The 24,154-nt window shown below is 38.8% G+C and overlaps 2 protein-coding genes across 6 annotated transcripts in view; one reads left to right on the top strand and one right to left on the bottom strand.

Annotated features, from left to right (window-relative positions):
* The window catches only part of LOC115235082 (obscurin), a 48,351-nt gene extending 28,986 nt beyond the window's left edge, over nucleotides 1-19,365 (bottom strand). For 2 of the 5 annotated variants that reach the window (XM_029806639.1, XM_029806636.1), the window contains exons 1-5: nucleotides 19,060-19,365; nucleotides 14,343-14,422; nucleotides 13,868-13,956; nucleotides 2,652-2,761; nucleotides 1,197-1,352 (exon numbers count right to left, since the gene is read on the bottom strand). In XM_029806639.1, the coding sequence (XP_029662499.1) occupies nucleotides 1,197-1,352; nucleotides 2,652-2,761; nucleotides 13,868-13,956; nucleotides 14,343-14,388 (401 nt within the window). In that variant the 5' untranslated portion in view covers nucleotides 14,389-14,422; nucleotides 19,060-19,365. Of the gene's footprint in view, nucleotides 1-1,196; nucleotides 1,353-2,651; nucleotides 2,762-3,312; nucleotides 8,652-13,867; nucleotides 13,957-14,342; nucleotides 14,423-15,508; nucleotides 15,826-18,769 lie in introns of those variants that run through there. The other 3 variants (XM_029806637.1, XM_029806638.1, XM_029806641.1) reach the window with 3 other exon arrangements.
* Nucleotides 19,366-20,977: 1,612 nt separating this feature from the next.
* Nucleotides 20,978-24,068, top strand: LOC115235085. Its single transcript, XM_029806648.1, has 4 exons — nucleotides 20,978-21,275; nucleotides 21,553-23,044; nucleotides 23,407-23,643; nucleotides 23,744-24,068. Exons 1-4 carry the CDS (start codon nucleotides 21,123-21,125, stop codon nucleotides 24,040-24,042), a joined length of 2,181 nt encoding a protein of 726 aa, XP_029662508.1. The 5' UTR covers nucleotides 20,978-21,122; the 3' UTR covers nucleotides 24,043-24,068.
* The last annotated feature ends 86 nt before the right edge of the window (nucleotides 24,069-24,154 follow it).

The following is a 24,154-nucleotide window of genomic DNA, read 5'->3' on the forward strand; positions in this document are numbered from 1 at the left end:
CGGCATTCGAAGATTCTTTCTTAGTAATAACTTATGCACTATCAGTTTTACTGACACTCTGGCCAACTGCCAATCACGCAAAGATCGCGCGCAAGATATTATTGCCTTGGACGTGTATAAATGCTTAATCTTTATTAGCGTCGTCATAATTCAACGGTGTTAAATTTATTTCGGAATCGCGTTTAAGTCCAAATTTGTGCTCAATGGTACTAACGTAACTGTGGACCACTTTTGTCTCATCTATCGTTATTTAAACGATCACAAAGCGATGTGCCGGGAATTATCACGGGAATTCGCTTAACTATTCTGTATCTCCGAACAATTCTAAACACGCCAACAAATCCGATATAACAGAAGAGAAATTTATTGAATCATTCTCCGGAAATAATTCAATAATATATATATATATATATATATATTTATCTCTGTGCATTAAATTTTATTTATACTACAGATACTTTCGCTGAAAATATACGGTTTGACATGAGGTTCACTATAATTTTCATACATTAAATTTAGGAAGAACGTCCTCGTCGTGGCCACTCCGCTTTTGTTAGTTCATCGTTTACGCAGTGCATGCGGTACATTTAATGTATTTCGCTAAACTTCAAATATAAATTTAGATGATAGCTTTTGAGAACGATGAATCATGCGTTTGTTCAAAAGGATCGCAAACCCTTTTTCCCTTCTATTTATCCCTCCTTCTTTTTCAGTTTTGCTTTTACTGATACAATATATTTTAATATATCGACAGATTTTTTTCATATAATTAATAAACTCTAATATTTCGATCAACTTATTCGTAGTTTTGTCGAAATAATTCTGCATTCACTCCTCAAAGATCGATATGTATTTCTTGTGAAAGTTAAGGTATTATCATTACACATGCGAGACCAAAGACGTCAACGATGTTTTGGCGATGACGACGAATCGTTATCCTATAGCGACAGGAAGTTGACGATGACGTGCTGCCGAGAGTCACAGAAGTTAATGTCACAGCCTTCGTTATTCTATTTTAAGTCGGACAGACTTTGTTACGAAAGCGTGATGAAATGTCGTACGTCAAAGAAAAGTAATTTACGCTTTTGACTGTAAAATTAGCGAATGCCAGACTTTGTAATCGTTCCTCATCGGACGCTTTCCGAGGTAAAAAAAATGAAAAATACACGTCATTATTTCGGATCTCGACACTTTACCTTTGAAGGCTCGAGTCCGTTTCGACACTCGAGCTGTTTCGAGCGCGCGGATCCGCGTGATTTCGACGTGGACGGATCGACAGCTTGTGTTTTGCGGCCGAATTGTCCAGGATATCGCCGACCTCGACCTCCAGATCGGGGTCCATCCTCGCTTTCCTACAACAACGCGAAGTATCCTCTGTAGAGCTTCGTCGGCTCGCGCGACGAAAAAAGATTTGTAGAAAAAAAGACATGTGTCTTGATGTTATATTAATATTATATAGCATATGCATTATGATACTGCGTTTTTTATAAAATTTCTTATTTATTTGTTATTTGACATCAGTGTTATCAGAGCCAACTACATCGCAACGAATGGCTTTAGAACGTGCAAAGCGATTAAAGCAGTGCTGACGTTTTGCAAGCGTTGTGATAGCATGGGAGTGCCGTTCGCAAATTATATGTGTGTCATTTCGCAGCATGCTGTTCCATCTTGTTAATTTCACGGATATAGCTCTGAAAGCCATGTGCTGTGCTAATTTTGCGACATCTAACAGCAAGCCATAGCCTTCACAGTACACGGTTGTGCAAAGCGTTTCTCCGCTGTTATATGTTACTTTATTCCTTAAATCCTATACGATTTAGCAGTAGCTCTTCACGAGACTCTCATCCGCGAACATTCGACGGATTATTCACATGTGCGAGTGAGCGTGTGTACGTGTTCGCGGACGCCAACTTTCTTACATAACCGCGATATCTTTATGCCGTCGTAAATTTCACGCAAATTCTCCGTCTGTTTTTATCAATTCCGCGCAACACACAAGACGTGACACACCGAATACCAATGCAACCACCGTGCGGTATAGAAATAGCCTCAGGCGGGTGTTTAAACAGAAGCCGAAGAAGCAGTCTTGCAGCTACCAGGGCAATGATCCTCGCGCCATACAGTTTGACATCCGGATTGACTTGACCGTAGTTAAGTTCTCCACCCCGAGAAGCCGCAGCGCGAAATAGGTGCGGCCGCGGTTTATCATGCATAAACAGTGGTCGCGTTCAGGACTTAACGTTATTTGCGCACGCTCTCGCGACGACGTTGAGCCAGCATCAGTTTTAATGGCGAGACGCACCTGTTAGCTATAAATGCATTCGTTCGATCAATCACTCGGCTCTATCGCTTCCGCGTCTGAGAGCCGAGATCTCGAAGATATCGGTAATAAACAGTCTGGACAATCATTATCCGGCGCATCGACGCGCTGAGTGCGACTCGTACGCGTGCACGTGTGTGCGGGTGAGCCGCGTGAGCTATTTTTAATCATGCCATGGATTTTATCCACCGCGCGGAACGCGCGGCTGCCACCCACGTGTACGCGCGACGATGTAAAGGCAGCGCGTTGACAATACGCGTCTCGAGAAGCACTGTCATCATTTTTCTTCTTTTTAAATTGTTGATATATCCTTGAACTAAAAATTGCTTACTTCGCTGAATCGTCATGTTCGATGGCCTCGACGATGTCGCCGACGTGCACAGTGAATCCGTCGGTGTCCGCCACGTAGTCCTTCACAACGACGTAATTTTCCGAGGATCCCTGTGAACAAAAATACAGTAGCATAAATAGAAGAACAAACAGTAATACGTGACATTTTTTTAAGGCGCACTTTGAAATAAAGCTCTTTAATTTATGCATCTATTTTATGAATTGTAGAATACGGGTAAATTGTGACAACCAAAATTCAGACAGGTTTTGTAACCATTCATTGCTGACAGAATTAGTCGGCGGAAATCTTACAATTAAATATCACGAGAAACTGGATTTAGCAAATCATTATTTAAAAAGCCGACATTTCTCTGCGATATACACAGAATTATTTCTGCCTTTGTATTTTTACTACATCTAAATCGTAAATAACCGATACTTGATATCATTAACATCGTGATATTATTACGCTTCTCGATATAGAATATACATACTTATATATTCCATCTTATTTAATTTATTATCAGTATAGATTATTAATCTATTAATTTATTTCTGTAATTATAAATTATTAATTTATGTAAAATATAATAATTTCAATGAAGGATTTATAGATATGAAGAAATGTGATCACTGCGTTCTCCGTTCTTCTTATACTTTACCCGCTCGAGGCTGTCCTTCTGCCGAGCATCGTTCAGCCTCTTTAGACTTGGGGTGTTCTCCCTGCTGACCGAGAGAAGAGCGACCGATTGTTCAGACCTAGACAAGGTCGCGATGCCATTGTTCTCCTGCTTATGAGAGCTACCGTTTGCAGAACCATCCAAGCTGCTAGCGATCGAGATCGTGCCGGTAAACGTGGCTGATATCACCTCACCGTCTGTATCTACTTCCTTTGCCATCGGGCAGCAATACATGGAGAACCGATGGGCAGTCGGGCGATTCAGTCTGAGCGCCGAAAACACATGCAACGGTTCGAAGTGATGTATACCGTCCTCGTCGAGAACAGTATAGGCGACCTCGCCGGTCAGCACCGACCGGGAGGCTTCCCGGGGCACGACCGCCTGCATACCCTGTTTTAGAATCATGAAGATGGATGTTGGTCTATGACTTCTTCTCAGCAGAAACTCCTCCATCGCCAGACTGTTGTCGGCGTGCAACAACGCGGTCGGAACGTCGACCGAGGATAACAATGGAGCCTCTTCAGGTACAATCATCAGCGCGGCGCTTTCTCTTACGAGAGTTCGCAGCCGCGGGTCCGTTCTGGCCAGCTCGGGATCACTACACAACTGTCCGAGGGCGTTCATGAAAGGCGGCCGTTCCTCCGCGAGTCTTCTCATGATGGTCAGTCTCTTCAGGACGTCCATAGTAACCCGGTCGTTCGCCAGCACCTGGGTGGATCTTTCGTCACTGATCACAGCCAGCAGGCTACTCGCCGTGTCGGACATTCCCAGGGCCCGCGCTAGACCCACTGCCTGCAGCAGCATCTCGCGCACGTCCGGTCCACGTTCGGCGTTCAATAGCTCCTTCACGCGAATCTCGCTCGATTCCCGGACGGCCTGAACGATCGCTTTGTAAACCGTCTCTGTGGCTTCCTTCTCCGTCGCCACGTCCGCCACGTGTCGCGATACATTCTCTAGAACGAGCGAAACCAATTCGGGATCGTTTCTCGAGACGGTTCGAAAGGCCGGTCCGATCAGGTCCGTGCTATGTTCTTCTTCGAGAACCATTGACAGTTTCTTGATCACGGTGTCCTGTTGCAAAGACTGGCCGGAACTCATAGCCGATTTGAGTATATTAACTTTACTATTCTTAGCGGTTAACAGTTTCGATAGCACGCTCTGGCAAAGAGAACTACGGTTCTGTGGAATCAAAAGAATTTTCAGAACTTCGTCGACTGAACGATCGACGTCTCGTCGATCGTTTTGATGCAACAGCACATTGAAGAACTCGCTGACGGAAGAATAAACGAAATCTTGAGAGTTGTTATTATCTAATGTTACCTGTTGGTCGTCCGATAATATTAAGACAGCTGCTGTGATTGCCGCTCTTATCGCACCCTGAAGAAGTTCGATGCTGTTGTCGCCGTTTGTTCCACTTTCTTTTTCTTCTTTTACAGCAGGTGAATAGATACCATTGGTCAGCACTGCTGCATTTGCGGGATTTGAATCTCGTTGTTGTTGTTGCAAAACTATATTTTTTGCCAGTTGCGCGACCATTGACACGATTTGTGCCATTTTCACCGCCGTGCCACCTTGTAAACTCAATTTTGTCTTCGCCACGGCGAGGGCCTGCTCCACTGCCTTTGGATTTACGTTTACGTCTACCGACGGCAAGCTCGTCGCGACTTTCCGTCCTACAGACAATCCTGCTTCGGATAGCTCGCGTAGCATTTTAGCGTCTATACTGGTCTCGCCGCGATGACGAAAGTGTGGATTATAATTCAAATGCTGCGGTCGCAATAATTGCAGCTCCTCAGGCGTGACCTCGAAGCCCTGCACGGAGAATTCCAGCTCGCCTTCGGGCGTATCAATAAGATCGGGGGCGACGAAACAAGGACCTTTTTCCGTCTGAACGATCTGACCTGGTACAAAGGTCACACCCATCTCGCCCGCTTCCACTACACGACCTGGTACGAACCTGGGTCCATCTGGCGTGTCCACTACTTGTCCGGGCACAAATCTGGATCCTTCCTCTTCGGTATAAATCACTTGACCGGGGATAAACGTTGGTCCGACCTTGGTATCGACAATCTGACCCGGCACGAAACGTGGTCCATCCGCCGTATTTACCGTTTGACCGGGTACGAACTTAGGCCCTGTCTGGGTTTCTGCTATCTGACCAGGCACGAACTTTGGTCCGCTGCTGGTGTCGATCACCTGGCCCGGCACAAACTCCTCCCCTTTCTCTGTCGTAACTACCTGACCCGGTAAGAAGCCATCCTCGGTCATGACACCCGGCACGAAACGCGGCCCGTCTTTGTCGCCGCTAACTAATTGACCTGGCACGATTTTCCTGCCCTCCGGCAGCTTCTTCACGTTTTCCGGGAAAAACTCGATACCCTTCTCCGTCTGCACCATATGGCCAAAGATCTCGCGCTGTTGGAGAATCGATAGCGCATTTGTGGTTCTTGAGTCCACCGGTATGCCGACGGGACCGGCATCTTGAAAGATTACTTCGTCGAATTTCTTCGCCGCGACAAACTCGAAATCTTTTTCAGTGACGACAGTTCGTCCTGGACAGAAAATTATGTTTTCTGGAGTTTTCAGCACCTGTCCTTCAACGAACTTCTGACCTTTCAAAGTATCCAGCGTCATCCCTGGCACAAATGTCGATATATTTTCCGTGTCCTTGGCGATGCCCGGTACAAAATGTTTCTCATCTGATTTCGTGGTGACATATTGACCAGGAACAAATCGCAGACCTTCGTTTGTCAGCAGTGTCTGTCCAGGAACAAATCTAGGTTCGCCGTTCGGTGATTCGACGCATTGACCAGGTATAAATTCATATTTGTCGTTAATACGCACGTTCTGTCCTGGTACAAAAATCGATTCGCCACGATAATCCGTAACGGTCTGACCTGCCATGAATCGGTCTCCGTCCGGGGTGACAACGGTTTGTCCCGCGATGAAAGTTCCGTCCATCGTTACTTGACCGGCCACGAATTTCGGACCCTCCTCCGTCAGAATGGTCTGACCTTCGACGAACTTAGTGCCCTCGCTCGTATGGAACGTCTGACCTTGAACGAAACATTCGCCCCGCTCTGTCGTCAAAGTCTGCCCGGCGACAAATACCGGCGTTTTCGCCCCGTCTGAATCTTCGACAGTGATGATCTGTCCAGGAACTAGAAGAGGCCCGTCGGGCGTATTGAGAGTGAGTCCAGGCACAAAGGCAGGACCTTGAGGCGTCTGCAAAGTCTGGCCGGGCACGAAAATGGCGCCTGACGGTGTCTGTACCGTTTGACCCGTGACAAATCTCTCCGCCGACTTGATATCCAATCTGAGCCCCTTGACATTGTGCATCGTAGTTTTCTTGCCAGTAGGCAGATTCCGTACCAGTTCGGGGACTTCCTCTATCCGAGGCAGGCATTCCAACGCTGGTTCTTCGGCTTGAAGAAGCCTTTCCATTATGTTCGCGCTCTCTTCAAGATCATTTTGCGAGATACTCCGAATAGCGCTTTGCAGCGTCGTGTCCGTTTTCGTAATCAAAGGTGTCAGCGGTTTTGCAATCGCAATTGCCTCAAAACCTCCTACAAACTCGAACAAGGGGCTGGTGTATAGGATTGGTTCCCGGTCTAAGATCTGCGGCTCGGCGTTTACAGGAACTGGCATATTTTTGATCATCGGCACGCCGGCTGGTTTAGTCGTGTTGTTTTGAAATAAATTCCAGTCTAACACATTGGAGATCGGTTTTGCTACGTCCTCGAGAGCGTTCGAAATGTTCACGACGTCAGAAGACCGTAGTCTCGCCTGCTCCGCATCCACGTGCCTCCAGTCTTCCACCATCGTCTCCATTTTAATCTCCTCTTTGATACTCCTTAACTTGAGTTGCTTGGCACGCCGGAGCTCTTCCTCGTCGGCTGCCTTCTCCTTTTCCTCGAAGATCTTCCTCGCATAATTCAGCGCGTTCTGCTTCTTTCTCTTTCGCTTTCTAGCCTCAGCCTCCAGCCTTTCTCGCTCCTTCAACACTTCCTCTCGTGGTCCCAATCCGTCGTAAAGATTTTCAAAATCTTCCAAGTTCTTGAAATCCACGGACACATTCTTGCCCTGCTTCAGCCTCAGCAAAACAGTGTCGCAGTCCCGCGAGAGCATAACGTCCTTGACGTCTCCATCTCTAACAGCGGCTTCTAACTTCGCTGGGAACACGAGACTGCACCTTCGTTCCTCTACCGTGTACACAAACTTCTCCTCCTCCTCGATAGGAGTCTGTTTCGCATTCAGGAGCTCTCGCAAAACGCGCTGCTGCTCGCCCTCGCCGTCCAAAATCGGGAAGATGTAGCGGTAATCCTTGAGCACTACGTGTCTCTTCTTCTCGCCGACAATCAGACCGGCAGTATAGTGATGCGGCCCGAGGTTTGAAGCGTTTGTCGTGATCTTGCATTTCGACTTATCGTGGGCGTGCGGGCCCAGCAACACCGGAATGTAATGATGGGTCGGCAGGCCGTAAGACTTGCCAGTAATGCGGCAAAATCGCTTTGCATCCGCCGGACTTATCGGCGGTAACAGTGGGAAATAATTCGGCCTGGGAAGACCCCGGCTCTTACCCGTGATCCTGCAGAAGGACATTGTCCACCTCCGAAATAATCATTCGACATCCAATCTTGAAAAAGTCATGGATACAAGGCTTGTCACTTTTGTCTTTGAAATCGATTATAGCGGTAGATTATGGATTATTCATCGCCGTGTTGAGTATGTCAAAATTTTGTAAAAATTGTGTAGATACTTCAATTTTTTTTTTTACATTGAAGGTTTTGGATACCTCAATCGGTGTTTATAATCTTCAGCTAAAGCGAAAGTTGATTGAGATCGCGAGTAAGTGCGATGATATGTATAGATATTCTGAGATTTTGGGTGGTCTAGATTTATCTGAATACGAATTCTCTCACGGATCGGATGGATCATTGATCTTAAAAACACACTGCAAAAGCTCACGTTTTAAGCGATTACCACAGAACAAAGATTGATCTATGCCGTTTTCTACTTCAGGATTAATGTCCAATTGTATCGTTTACGCTCGCATTGTCAATAAAACCGTTTAGCCGGCGAGATGAATAAATGAACATTTGCTCGAAACTTGGCATCTGGACAATGGGAATCGCGAATTCGCGCATTCGATCATTCGCACGCGTCGCCGTCTCGCCCCCGCCAAGCCCCCATCGAGTTTCGTGTCAACGTCTTTCGTCGATTCATTTATGTTGCACGTGTTTTGATGAGTAGAATTTCTCATGCACACGATCTTCTTTCCTTTTCCAAACAAAATATTTAATTCAAAACACACACAGTGCACTATTTAATTTCTCATTATACTTATTAAATTGAAGGAGGAACTTGATTACTTATGTTTTATATTTATAAAGATTATTAATAATAAAACTTAATAATAATAAAAAAATTTAGCTCTTTTATATATCATTTGAATATATCTTTTTATTATGGGCATTTTTTATTGCTTTAAAAAAAATGATTTATTTTACTGACATATCTATCACAATGCATCTTCTTTATAATTTTTAATTGTACGAATTTTTTCAGTGTAATTTCTTATTATCAATTAACTTCATTATAATAAAGTAACGAAAATTTATTTTCTTCATTGCAACGAAAAATTCGTTTTACTGTCAAAGTTATACGTGTTCAAAATTATTTGTTCTCTTTATAAAGCTGTCGTATTTAACCATTTGACATTTCACTTCCCGATTGCTTAATATTCCCCACACGCGTCAAGTGTAGACTGACACTAGTTTCGCGCTCTTGTAATATTTATAAGCTAAAAAAAATTTTTGTATGTTATTACATGTTACAAATTGTAGTCTTGTAATTTCTCACTTTCACCGATATTCATTAATATCGTGCACACAATTATACTGTCGCATATGATTTTTTGACAGCAACCAATCTCGCGAAATATGTGTGTATAAAAGTTCATCAATATTTTTTTTAAATTTCTTTTTATATATTGATTTCTGAGGCAATTTCTAACTTATTCTGTTTCTCTGTTAGAAATAAAAAATTGTTTTCTGTTAGATAAACGTTTATTCTCGTTACAATATGTATCGGAATCAACCGCGTGATGTCATTTGATTCTCATTCCAGTCCGATCGGATGTTTCCCGTTATTTCGGTTCGATCACTTCGTCGGTTTACCGTTGAATTCGTTTGTACAAATTGCCGATTAAACAGTTTTAATCATTATTATCGGTTACATGGTTCGACTTTTCGCGAGATGCGCTCTCCCGAGGAAAGTGTATCGGCGATACGCGGCGAAAGCGAGACTACTCTCGGCGTACGAAGTGGCTAAGCCCTTCTTACACTTCTCCAATACATCTTTAGAACGGAGTACACGGACCCGGATCCTCGTCAAATCGTGTGTGGCGCACACACCGCATTTTCGGCGTTCGAGAGTTCGTCCGAGGGAGTTTTTCGTATCGCTTACGGGGTTTCCCAACGTGGAATCTCAATGGCAACTAACAATAAAGAACATGTTCAATCGCGTATAATAATTATAGCAATTATTGCATTTTTTAAACAGCAAATTAAAATAAATAAGAGTAATATACATATATATATAAAATACATATAATATAATAATGTAATTTTTTTGTAAAATCGATAATTAATTGTGATATTAATAATATTTTAATGGTTTTCCTAAAAAAGAAAGAAAATATTATATTTTCATAATTAATAATTGCTCATTAAGAACAATAAATAATTTACTAGTCTTAGTAGTCAAGGCTAATGTTATTGTTGATAATACTAAAGTAGTATTCTCTTTTCTATCTTCAATAAATTTTTCTAAGTTAAAGAAAAAATAGCTTTCTCAATTTATATCATATTTAAATAATTATGCACTTTTTAATCAAGTAATTTTTTAATTGTGATCGCACCTTTAAAGAACTAGAAACAGTTTATCATAATTTTAACGGGCATAATTTTAATTTATATAAATTTTATTCTTTCAAAGACAATTGATATTAATTTTATATAGCAATAAAAAAATAATTTTACGAGAAATAAACAACTTGGCACACTGATTAAGCAAAGACATTTCGATTAACTGTGCAATGCACATCAAATCGCATAATTAATGACGCTCGACGTATCTATCTGCAATGCGAAATTACGTTATAAATTAAAAACAAGACGAATGCACTGCTTTTGGCTAGTTTATGACATGCGATTATTTATTCGTATATTCCTAGTCGGATTATATATTTTATCATGAAGTCGAAATAGTCAAGCACACGTATATTATTCGGACATCACAAAATATTTATTACCATTTAAATCATACAATAAAATATTTCGTGTAAAAGTAGCAACTTTGCTATTCTCATAAAAGTGAATCAGACAGAAACGTACGGTCAACTAGGAATGTTTAAATTTATCAATGTATCGATACTTTTAGATATTAGATACATCACAAATATCGAATATTAATAAAGCATACAATATTTATAAAACGAGATCTATACAAATAAATACAGATTTTGAATAAAGATTTATATATACATATATATATATATAAAACAAATGAATAAAGATTTATACAAATAATTGTGCCTTATAAAAATATAAGGAACTTTCTCTTGTATAATATGTAATACTTTTTAATGTTATTACTTTTAAAAAACTCTTGATACACTTTACGACTAATAACTTGGAGAATATTATTTCTTTTATTTTTCAAAAATATAATTCAAAACTTTTTGTTATATCTCAATTAATGATACGATTTTTAACTTATTATAAAATCACTGTATTTGATAATCCTTGATAAAATAAGAGCTAATGATATCGGTATCATAATCGGAGCAGAGTTTGAATTTAAAGTGCCGAGCACCAATTCCGGGGAATAAATCGCAATATTCCTGACACAATGATGATTTAAAAAAAGTAAGAGACGGTCTGCCCCGGATGGTTAAGTCCATCATAAACAGGTGCCCGGACTTGCATTGTTGGCAATATTGGGCGGAATGGGTGCGATAAAACCTCGCAGTGAAAAACGATGGGAATGAGCGATACGGGACGTTTAAACTTAAACGTCCATTCGGTGCCAATTCGCTGGCGGACGGGATGAAAAATCTAAACGCAAGAACCGGCATCTAAGAACGCGGTTGCAAATATTTTTATACGCGCAAAGCGTGCAATTTTCCGCGTGCGACTTTAACGGACCAAAGCGAACGTCAACATTTTGTTCCGCAGTCGTTCGCTGTGATTTATGATGACTGTTAGCTCCTTGCGATGAGTAGCCTGCCAAGTGAACGATGATGCAGCTGATGGTGCAAGACCGATATTGATTTATAATAGAGCGCTTTATCGTGATGTGCGAACGATGCCAATCTCAGTTGGAAAGTCGAAAAGCGTAATCCCGACACAAAAGAATGTGATCATTCATCTACACAAAATTTAAATAAATATAATAATTGTATCAATCTTCTCCATCAACAATACTAAACAATTGTAAGATAAAAATATTTGAAGATATATAAAAGAATTGAGCTGTAGCTATAATCGCAAAAGTAAATGACAAATTGTAAAAAAAAAAAATCATATCAATCGCGTATTTTATATTCTTGCATTCTCTTTTCCCTCGGGACAAGGATTTCGGAAGATTCAGCGAGGCGCCAGACGCGTGCATTTCGCAGACGAAATGCGCTCGTAATAACATACTGACGACCGATAAATGCATCTGGTCGTTGTTGAAGCTACGTGGCGCGAAAGTGGACAAAAATAGACCGGGAATAAAAACCAACCACCAACGCGCCGGGCAATCGCACCCATCGAATAAACCCCTCGGACTTTGTCCCCGGTCCGCATTAAAAATAGCTCATCCCTCATCTGCATAAATATTTTATCAAAGTGATAGGGTAAGATAAAAATTATAATAAATGCATATGTTATAAAAAGCTTTATCGGATAACAAATGTATGTGTGTGTGAACAAATAAAAATAAATTCTATTCCTCACTTCTATCTTATCCGTAAGCACATCTCATCAAAGTGATGACAAAATATATGATTAATGATAATAATTATATGCATCATTTTTATATCATATCATATATTTATAAAACGATCCGATAAAGAAGGCTTGAACCAATACAAAATATGTTCTCTTTTTCACAATTTTGCAAAAAAAAGATAATTGAAAAATCCGAGTAAATATCAAGTATCTTCAAAACATTTGGAAGTTTGAAACTTGTTTTGCTTAATTTTTCTCAATTAATTAATTAATATTGATTAGAAAATTAATTATTGGATTCAAAAATTAATTTAAAAATAATTCAGCTAAATTATCTGATATTCAATGTAACGTGCCGTTTGTTCTCAACCTTCTCTTTCTCAATGACACATAAAGTTACGTCTCACAAATCGCTTGTACCAATTATCTGTCATTCAAATAATTGCGATTCCTTATTACGTCCTATATCGCGCTAGACGTAGACGACAGATTAAGATCAGAATACTTCTCTAATTACACGCGATGTTTCCTGAACCGGTGTCGGACGATTAATTAAATGGTGCCCATTAGATTTGAAGGACGAGATGTCCAGGAGCAGCCGCGATATGTGGCATCGCGAGAACGAAGCGTTATTCCGAGAAACATGAAATGCGCCGACAGAACACATCCCTCGCATGCATCACGCAATGAAGAAAACAGGTTAAAAAGATTGCATGCACACAAGCTAAGCGATGAGAACAAAAAGAAAAAGACATCGCGCGAAGACGAAAGCTCGTGTATCGCGGGAGTGCTCGAAATGGCGGTGTGTAGACTTCGGCTGCTGGCAACGAACCAGGTATTCCATCTACTTCTGTCATGTACCCCGTCTCCCCAGTTTCCCCTCGATTACAGTGGTTCCCAAATTTTTCCACCGGACCGACACAACGTGTCAAAAAAGATGCTGCTGTTGTCAAGGACGCATCACACGTGCGCGCTAAATGGAACGCTTGTAGTTAAAGAAAGCTTCAAGTACATAAATTCTTATACATAAATTTTTGACAGATACAATTTGGAGAAAAGTTATTTCTAGTCCCAAATTGTATTTGAAAACTAATTATTGTCTATGTCTATGACAATAATTTTCTCTAAAAAATGTGATTATTGTTGACAATCATTGTTCATATAATTAATATATATTTCTTTTATCTATTATCTTTTGTGGCACATCATTTTTTTAAATTTAATTTACGATTAATTAATAATTAAAGAAGGTCGCCACCAAAAATAATTAGTCAGGAAACTAGATTAAAACATCTTTGTGTATACTATTGCTTAATGAAATATGCTCCACACACATACACACAAACAAAACCTGTCTGTATAAAATACGCTCGCTATAATAATGTTATAAAAATTTTGATTTTATATAATCTTTTATATTTTCTATAAAATGTTCATCTTTTTTTTTCTCTTCCTAAAATATATTTATTTAAAATAAAAAAAAGTATAATAAAACGCAGAGCTGAAAGTTCTTTCTATTTGAAATGATTAATACTCACCCTGCTCCTTAAGTGTACAACACTTTCGGTTACTTCTCGTTGAATTGTCGTTCCAGCGGTAATGGTACGGGATAACTCCAACGAAAATTCTGTATAAAAAAGAACAAATGATAGAAAAATATAAAAATATTAATATTCCTTTGTAATTAAATAAATTGACGGCAATTAATACTCAAGGCAACGAAAAATCAAGCTATTGACATATGTTCTGCATTCCTAATGCTTGCGCTCTTATCAATTCTTACTTTTACTTTACTTAAATTTTAATGTTACAGTTCTAAGCTGTCAACATGGTGTCAAGTTCGAAACGTTACAATGCTGGATACTTAAATGTAGTAAATTTTATCTATCTTTTTAATGCAACACATATGCTTGTATGTAAAATTTGTTAAATGCGTAATAATTAAAATTAAGGTAGTAAGGCATTTTTAATTAACGAAATTAACAGTCCCAAGTGAAAACAAAACTAATATACCTTTCTTTCTTTTGGATGTAGTACTCGCTCGCGAATTGAATGCCATGTCGTTGTATTTTCAATGTTACATTATTATTAGTCTGAAACAAGTAAGAATAAAATTAAAGTGAATTGATTTCTTTGTCAAAAAATCAATTTTGTTGTATTTTTAACATTGAGATATATTTACAGATATGACATAACAAATATAGGTCATTGTTCTAATAATTATTAATGATAAATGATAAATGTTTTATATATATATGTCGTGCCAAGAATGAATTCTCTCTCATATCAAACTGGTATATCTATTCCCAAATGTGTCATATGGGAAAGCATATTCCTGGTCATTCTTGACCGAAAGTGTAAATAATATAAAAAAAGATATAAATGAAAAAATAAAATAAAGCATATATGCACAAAAATAAAATTATCTTACTTTATATATGTAAAAAGATCCTAATGTTATCATTGCGATATTCGAAGCAATAATTGTAATGAAGTTACAAATTCAAGTATCAAATTAATAGTTTTTAAAATAAATGTGAGGCTCATTGTCAGTAGAAATGAAGCGCAACTCTCAGTTCCCTCTTTCTTGGGCAGTAGGTAACTTATCTACATCAAAGAACCGAGAGAGACTTGATGAATTTATCCACGGAATCTTAGAAAGTTATCATCCATCGCGCTGCCAGATATCTGTTTAAATCTGCATTCAAGATGAGGAAATATCTAATAAAACTCGCGAATTAGTTGCCAACTAAATGTCAACTATATGCGCGTTTTATAGACCAAACGTTTGCTTATATCATACAAATAGCTATCAGTATCTCAATTTATCTTGATAAAAATCTATACCATAACATGACACGAAAAAAAAGACATAAATATTTAAAACGGAGCGACGCAGGTTTTCTCCACTTTTAATCATTTTTTTTTTTTCTGGAAGACTAATCGGCCGTGATATTTTAATTGAGACACAATTTACCCCAAACTGATTGAAGGATCTGTCGTTAAAATTATAATTAAAGACATTATGTATAGATATCTATAAGGAAAACGAGAGATTCTTCGGAGAATCGCGGCCACTATAACAGACCTTGATCCTGTCGTTGGTTACCGTAATTTATTATCTAACGATAAGCCATGCGTAATGCGCGTATGAATAAAGTAAGCGTCAGTGGATCAACCTTTTAGTTTCGAGAATCGAGATCTATTTCCGACAGTCGTCCACCGCGATTGGCTGACTCCGCCGGTTCGTCGCGGTGTTGGCCGCATTTTCTTCTGTTTCGCCGCTAATCGGGGTCACTTCCGCCATTCGATTTTCGAATCACCGGAATCTTGCCGGATCGCGGGACCGAGATGCGAATGAGATGATTCATCTCTGAGGAAAACCGCGACGCGCGTCCAATCATAACATTGAGAGAATTTCAGTCGCAACTACGATTTGCGAAAAATCTATTGTACTACGCTAATTATCATACAGTTTGCGTTTATCGTGAATTCCTATGCATATTTATAATGTCGCAAGATTATCATTTTTTTTTCGAGAGAGACTTGATGAATTTATCCACGGAATCTTAGAAAGTTATCATCCATCGCGCTGCCAGATATCTGTTTAAATCTGCATTCAAGATGAGGAAATATCTAATAAAACTCGCGAATTAGTTGCCAACTAAATGTCAACTATATGCGCGTTTTATAGACCAAACGTTTGCTTATATCATACAAATAGCTATCAGTATCTCAATTTATCTTGATAAAAATCTATACCATAACATGACACGAAAAAAAAGACATAAATATTTAAAACGGAGCGACGCAGGTTTTCTCCACTTTTAATCATTTTTTTTTTTTCTGGAAGACTAATCGGCCGTGATATTTTAATTGAGACACAATTTACCCCAAACTGATTGAAGGATCTGTCGTTAAAATTATAATTAAAGACATTATGTATAGATATCTATAAGGAAAACGAGAGATTCTTCGGAGAATCGCGGCCACTATAACAGACCTTGATCCTGTCGTTGGTTACCGTAATTTATTATCTAACGATAAGCCATGCGTAATGCGCGTATGAATAAAGTAAGCGTCAGTGGATCAACCTTTTAGTTTCGAGAATCGAGATCTATTTCCGACAGTCGTCCACCGCGATTGGCTGACTCCGCCGGTTCGTCGCGGTGTTGGCCGCATTTTCTTCTGTTTCGCCGCTAATCGGGGTCACTTCCGCCATTCGATTTTCGAATCACCGGAATCTTGCCGGATCGCGGGACCGAGATGCGAATGAGATGATTCATCTCTGAGGAAAACCGCGACGCGCGTCCAATCATAACATTGAGAGAATTTCAGTCGCAACTACGATTTGCGAAAAATCTATTGTACTACGCTAATTATCATACAGTTTGCGTTTATCGTGAATTCCTATGCATATTTATAATGTCGCAAGATTATCATTTTTTTTTTTAATTCATTCATTATTATGATCACGATCGATGACACAACGGAGGCAATCGAGAACCTTGCGTTAATCCACGATTTCCGAGATGTTCATTAATGGAAATATACTAGTTCACCGTGTTGGTGGTTGATATATTCGCTACTTCACATGGCCAAAACACATGGCCCCATCATAAGAAGACAAGACTTCAAATGCAGGTCGCGATCAAAGATTAGCAGTTTAGACGGTTATTACCGGTAGTGGTTTGATTAAAGATAAAAGGTAAATAGATTACTTCCGAATAACAGTAAATGAGCTTTTTTGTATTATTCTATCTAATAATATTTTTTAACGTGTTAAAAAGATTGTATGATTTTGTCAGATCTTAAATGTTTTTTAACATAACGAAAAAAACATTTAAGATCCGACAAAATTATATAATCTTTTTAACATTGTAATTAAATTGAGTATCGCAAAAAGAAATTTGAGACAAGATAAAAAAATGCTTGAAGCTTTTTACTAACGTTCATATCTTGATTTGCTTTAAAAATGTAATATAAATATATTTTTTCATTGTATTTAAAGAAATTAAAAAATATAGATATATTTGACTTTTCCAAAATACTACTAATACTTAATTACACCTTTGATCGTCTTTCTAAAAATAAATCTAAAGTTTATTTGCATCTTCGACTAAATAAAATCTTAATATAAATTCCTCGACGCATATGCATATGCTCTGTTTACATAAAACTAAAAACTTGGCCTTCCTACAGTTTGATTCATTGGGATGCTTGACTCTGGGAAACCGTGCCAGGTAAATAGTGCAGCTATTTTGTGAAGCACCTTGAGCACTAGGCTAGAGCAGTGCAGAGTTTCATTTGGCCAGAAATTTCATGCTATATGTATACACTATCTCGGTTGGCCGCCTCATTGTTTCGCCTTTTGACGCCAAACATATTTCGCAAATATTCGTACCACTCTACGTAATCATAAAATAATCATAATACATACATGCTTGTATAATAAAAAATCAGTTCGCAATCATAATCTATCAAGCAGTTGATTTAGTGAGAATAAATTAATTCTATAAATGTCACTAAGTTTATAATTTGACATTGAAGTTAATATTGGAACTTCTTTTTCTCGACAAACTTTGTATGATTTATCTTTATTTAATAGAACCTGTGTCATCTTTTGATACAAAAAAAATTGATGCAAAACATTAGCTGTTTTTTTAGTAGAACGAGTTATTTAAATGCAATATTTCGAAAACTCGAACGGACGCACAAATAGGCGTTTTGTTGGCGATGCGACACCGAATTCCAGACAATACTAATTAGCGACATTATTAATCGGCATCTGTCTCGCTCAAACAAAATATCTGCCTAGTATGTCTTCACCGTTTGGGAGGCTCGGAATTCAAGAAGACTATTGTCGCGAAATTCTATCACGCTTCCGCATGGCAAAATGTCAACATTTTATATTTGTCATCTAGAACAGTCAAACAAAATTCGACGAATAGACCACGCATCGTAAAATTATTATTAGGCCATCATCGACATAACTATCTATGTCAATTGCTTTAATTTCGACTATTGCTACATGACCGATAATCTTCTTCTCCAAAATAAGTGATAGGCCAACGCGATGTGCCAACAATTATGTTGATTCAGTATCACATTATAGTCTCGGTGTATTTAGAGACTGAAATTATATACAGCGGAAATAAGAATAAACATAATTAATGTAAATAATATTCAAGATTAATGAAATTTTTATAAGTAACATTAGTTTTAAACAATCTAAACCTCAATTACAATGTCATAAATAAGCATGCAAATTGTTTTTACTTATTTCTACAGCATCGGAAATTAAACAAAGTTATCGATATTGGTACCGATCATTGATGACAATGACGCTCGCGCGATTCATAGCAAAATATAACAATTTTATAAATCTCTTGCCCTTGCATATAATACATACATATACATATACATAGCATAACGCTTACAGGAGAATATGCGCGTCCGATCGAGAGGGTTGATCGGACGGAGTGAGATTGATGATACCCCACAAGATGACCTGACCTATCGAGCTCTACGTCGAAATCGCCACCTTAATGCGCATTCGACACTTGCACAACACACTCGCGCGAAAATAGCACCAATGAGTCGAGCTTACACGGGACGGCCGAGAAAAAGAAGAGCGAAACGACAGCCAGAGAGGAGGAAAATGCGATCAGGGGAAGAAGACGAAGGCGTCCCTCGGGGGAAGAGAAAGAAGAGAAAACTGTGCACTGACCTCTCCGGGATCCTTCCGAGATTCCTCCGGCTCTCTCTCTTTCTCTCTCTTTCTCTCACCACCACCCTCTCCCGGAGATTGTATATCGGCCTTAGCGCATGAAAGGGGAAAACGATCGCTCGGTTCCCTAGTATTAGACGATCTTCCTCCTGACCGGTCTCCAGACGTCGTCGAGTCGCTCGCTCGCCACTTCGGCCACCTAGGAATCCCCGAATAAATCGCCCGAGTCGGTGAGGAAGCCAGCCGACGGCTATCTCGAGACTGCTACCAATGCCAGCGGCAACACGTCCCGATGCCCGAGCACCGATTCTTCTTCTTCTTCTTCTTCTATTCTCTACCTCCTCGTCGTCATCGACGGCGTCTTCGACGCGGTGCTCTGAATCGCTTCTCCAATCTTCTTCCTTTAATCGTGCGATAATATCTTTGACACGTAGGATTTTATTTTGTAAATTCACAATCATTGAGTTAGCTTCAACATTATTTATCTTTTAATTCATTTTAATTAAGTTTTTATTTTTCAGATTTCATTTTTTTATTTTTCAAAACTTATTCCTAAAAATAATTTTGAAAGAGAAAGAAGAAAAAATGACAATAATTCCGTCTCTTCTTTCGCGTTTAGGCCGCATAGATTATTTTAATTTCCAGGAGGTAGAAGGCTATTTCAATTTTACACACAATGGCAAAAATGAAAACGCACAATTGTTACAAAACAATTATTATGGGAGGCTAATTCGTGGCGCGGTCAATCGGCCGCGTTTCGGCCGCTTCTAATAATAATCGATGCCTACGCCTCTCCAGGGATTTCTCTACGGATCCAAATCGATACTACGACTGGCGCAATACACAGGCCCCGTGTTGTACCGGCTACAATCTCTCCGCTATTGATCAACTGTGACGTCCCGTTAAAGAGCAGTTTCTAGATCGGGAGCGACGACGATGAGATCTATTTGTGTATCGAGTCTATTACACATTGGTATTAGCATTGCGAGTTAATCGTTTAGTATCGCGTAAAAGCTTAATTATTCTTAAAAAAAATAATGTGACTCTCAAAACTCAAATGCGATATAATATTTTTCTGCGAAGAAGCATTGCTATAATTCTCGAAAATATTAAAAACGATTAAAAAGATTGAAATAATAGTTTAACATAAATTTGAAATAATAGTTTAAGATAAATTATTATATCTTAATTCAATCATTACATTTGATAAACTCTTTGCGTTTGCAATTTCTTCAGATGTAATTTTAAAAAATTCGAATAATGTGTGTAAATATGCTATAAACAATATTTTTATGTGAGAGCACCTTTAATCTAATGAAGAGATCTGCGACAAAACGAGATCGACGATGCGAGAAAACAGCATTGTTCACGTCTCAATTAGCGGTCTCAAATTTTTGTCTATCGAATGCGGTTAGAAGAAAAATGAAAATGGATTGTGCATTTTCTCGCCGATAAAGCGCGAAAGCGTCAGACTCGAATTACGATCAAAACACATAAATCTAGAATTAAAAGCCGGGAGAAAAGAGGGATTTTCTCGTTAAAGTGACAGATGCTTTTGTAAATGATATCGAAAAACACAGGCAAAGGCTACAGGTACACTTGGCACCGTCTGTCTCCGGCAGGTAGTCGCCGATATAATTTTATTGTGTGATACGGTATGAATACACAAAAGCTCTTTTCTTCTCTGATCAAACAGGTTCGTCATGATTATACCGTTGCTAGTCGAAATAATTTGCAATGATGCGTGCGCCGAACAATCAATCATCTCTTCTGCAAAGGATCCTTTTTACACACAGAACAGCATTGTATGCAAGAAAGAAGCGATGATGAAAAGATCGAATTTGGATGAACGAGCCTCTGAAAAATTCGACGAAAATATAGGTTTGAAAGCTGCGCTTGATGATTCCGAACAAAAAAGGACTAAATCCTTGGCGCGGAAATTGGCAAATGAAGCTCTCAGATCGCCGCAATTGCAACGCAATATAAAAAAGTTGGCAAATTTAAGCGAGCCTCGATATAATCATTCTAAAGCGGTAAAAGACTTACTGGTAGATCAAAAAGAGATGGAAAGTGTGTTTAAACCGGCGGTAAATATGAGAAAGCTAAGCAAGTTGTCGAATCATAAAGAAAAAAGGAAAAGGACGAGGAGTAAACATAGGCACGGAATAAGACAGCGCAAAGTTTATCCTTGGTTACACAGACAAAATTATATTAAGGTAGGTAAGATATCATTATATTATTTGTATTATTATTATCTATTTTTTATTATAAATTTGTAACGATAAGATATTTATGTCATAGAAGAGACAAGTCCACAAATTTAATTTCTGACAATTTTATTTCGAAATATTTGTAAATTTTATGAAGAATAGAAACATGACTGAAGCGCTTAAGAATTATTGTAAATTCAAAACATAAATCTTAAACATAGACATTCTTTTTTCTATTTAAGTCTTAATTTAACTATGAATAATCACGTGCACTGTTGTTTAGAAGGAGCCACGAAAAATAAATCCACCTGCTAATCATATCGACATAAAACAGCCGAATATCATAAATGATGAAACGAACAACTCAATAATAAAGAATAATATTCAACGAAACTCTATAACTGAAAACGATGCCCATCGTTCCTTAAAAAATAACATCGCGAACTCTTCGCATTCGAAGCGACAGTTTCGGAAAATCGATGATGCAATTTCATCAAAACATGAAAACATGATAAAACGCTTAAGGCGAAAGAAGAATTCTCGAAAAAAGGATCAAAGAATCGAACATTCCGAGTATTATAACAACAATAATCCCGAGGCAATTAAAGTACAATTGAAACGAGACGAAACGGAAATTGGAAACGATAGAATAGCCAGGCAAATCTCGAACAGCAGTTCTATCTTCAACAACAATCCGTTCGACCATCGTTCGCAGTTTAAGCGACAATTCTCAAACGAAGATTCCTATGATAAAGATTTAATTTATGACGATTCATTGAAACCTTGGGAGAGCGGTCGTTCCCTGATCGCTCAATCAGAGGAAGATAATGCTATCGATTACATGACCACGTATTCTCCGATATTAATCGATCAGAAATTCAATCCAGGTAGCCTGTATTATATTCCCGACGAACGAACTCAAAAAGATCCGACGTTTAATCAATTTCAAATATCGAATATCGATCGATCTTCTAAAAAGAACGTATTGTTTGCCAATGGAATAGAAACTTCTACTAATACTTTTATTAATTCTGATCTCGATCTGGCGCAGATTCTTACCACCAACGCGAATACCATCTTCGGTCACCAAATCGAAACCGAGCAAATTCCTAGCGAAGTGCTACAAGATCAGAATAGATTGAACATTCTTCATTTACATCCTAATTTAAGTATCGAATCAGAGATGAGCAAACCTGAAGAAATGCAGGTGCTTTATCCCAACGCGAGGGGCCCGACAGGAGCTTCGATGAACGTACCGCACATCCTTCGTAAAGTTCCCGGTACTCTGAACGTATACGTTGCGGAGAAAAATGCTGGGCCCGCATCTGCGTTCAATGAATACATTTATTCTGTCGGTCCTACAAGACAGCCTCCGCACAAAGTCAATAATCACGTTTCGGTTCTTTCTCACTCGATTATCAATCGACCGGTAGAGCATATTTTGATTCCCGATCGAGAGAAATATGTCACACCAGATCGATACAAGAGTATCGATCAAAAACTAGCATTGGCCGAGGAAGTTCGCAAAACGAAACAGAAAGCGGCTGCTCGAATTTTCCACGAACGATACAAAAATGACAAGAACGAAGAATTGACGAATAGTAAGACATACGGCGATTTTGCACCCGCGACGAAGACGATGGAAGATACACGACGGGCGTATGTTTCTTCGTTAAACGAAACCAAGGAAGTCGCGAATCAAATACTAGAAAAGATTGTCAACGAACTGGAGGAGATTAAATCAGATCGAGCGACTGAGAACGAACAAATAGAAGGTTATTACTTAATTCGAATCTCTTCCTCAACTTTGCTATATTAAGCCTTAATTAGCAAGACATTTAATTAGCAAGACATTCAATATTAAAGTATAAGTAACTGCATTCTTGTAAAGTTTAATTTAAAATTTAACTAGTCGATATACTTACTAAATATTAAATTTATTCTCTCAAAACTTTTTTCAAAGAAAAATCAGTCCTCATAAATAATTCTACCGTTACAACTATAAAGCAAAAAAAAAAACTTGCATACTGATTTTATTCCGAATATCAAAGAGTTTAATACAAAACATTTATTTAAAAAATATTTTCAAACATGTACACACAAACACCTTTTGATAAATGGATTAAACTCTATTCAGGTTTACCTTGCAAGATATCGGGATCGTGGGTAACCACACAGGGTGGAATGCAAATCGACATGAAAATCGCTAATTGTACCATAAACGTGACTCTCGCGAGATTGTCGCCACCGCCCGCTCATCAGGGTTTTCTGGATCTCACCTGGAATCTGACCGGATACGCGCCGTTCGTGGCGGGTGGACCGTTCTCCTTGCTCGGCATTGACAATCGCACGAAGTCTCTGGCGGTATTTGCAGGTATTCGAGACGCGTGGCCGAAAATAAATTATAATTCTATATTATGCGCGAGAAAAACAAATTAAAGAATTAAAAAAAAGATCTATGATATGATACACAGGTGCGTGCAGAGTATGCCAAGGTATCGATACGATAGTTGGGGTTTGGTCGATCGCTCATAATCCGCGGGACTGTGAGGACTTTCAGATAGCCACGAATATTTTTAACGACATATTTCGCCGTACTAAACTATCATCGGAGATGAAAAGAAAACATCGAGAGATCGTACGATTACTTCAGGAAAACGACAAAGAGAACGCAACACTAGCCTCGACCTCGAATAATACAGTACAACATAATACCACGTTACAACAAAATAATACGTTCCAACAGAATAAAGTAGAGAAAGGAAAAATTTAGATATATTTAGCGAAGAAACTTTCTTAAAGAATTAATAGAATGATAACAAATTTTTAAAAAAATGTAGCACATCGCTAAAAAAAAAGATGCAAAGCCTTTTATATTAGTAATA

This window comes from Formica exsecta, unplaced genomic scaffold, assembly GCF_003651465.1.
Source record: "Formica exsecta isolate Colony F162 unplaced genomic scaffold, ASM365146v1 scaffold21, whole genome shotgun sequence".
Classification (NCBI taxonomy): Eukaryota; Metazoa; Arthropoda; class Insecta; order Hymenoptera; family Formicidae; genus Formica; species Formica exsecta.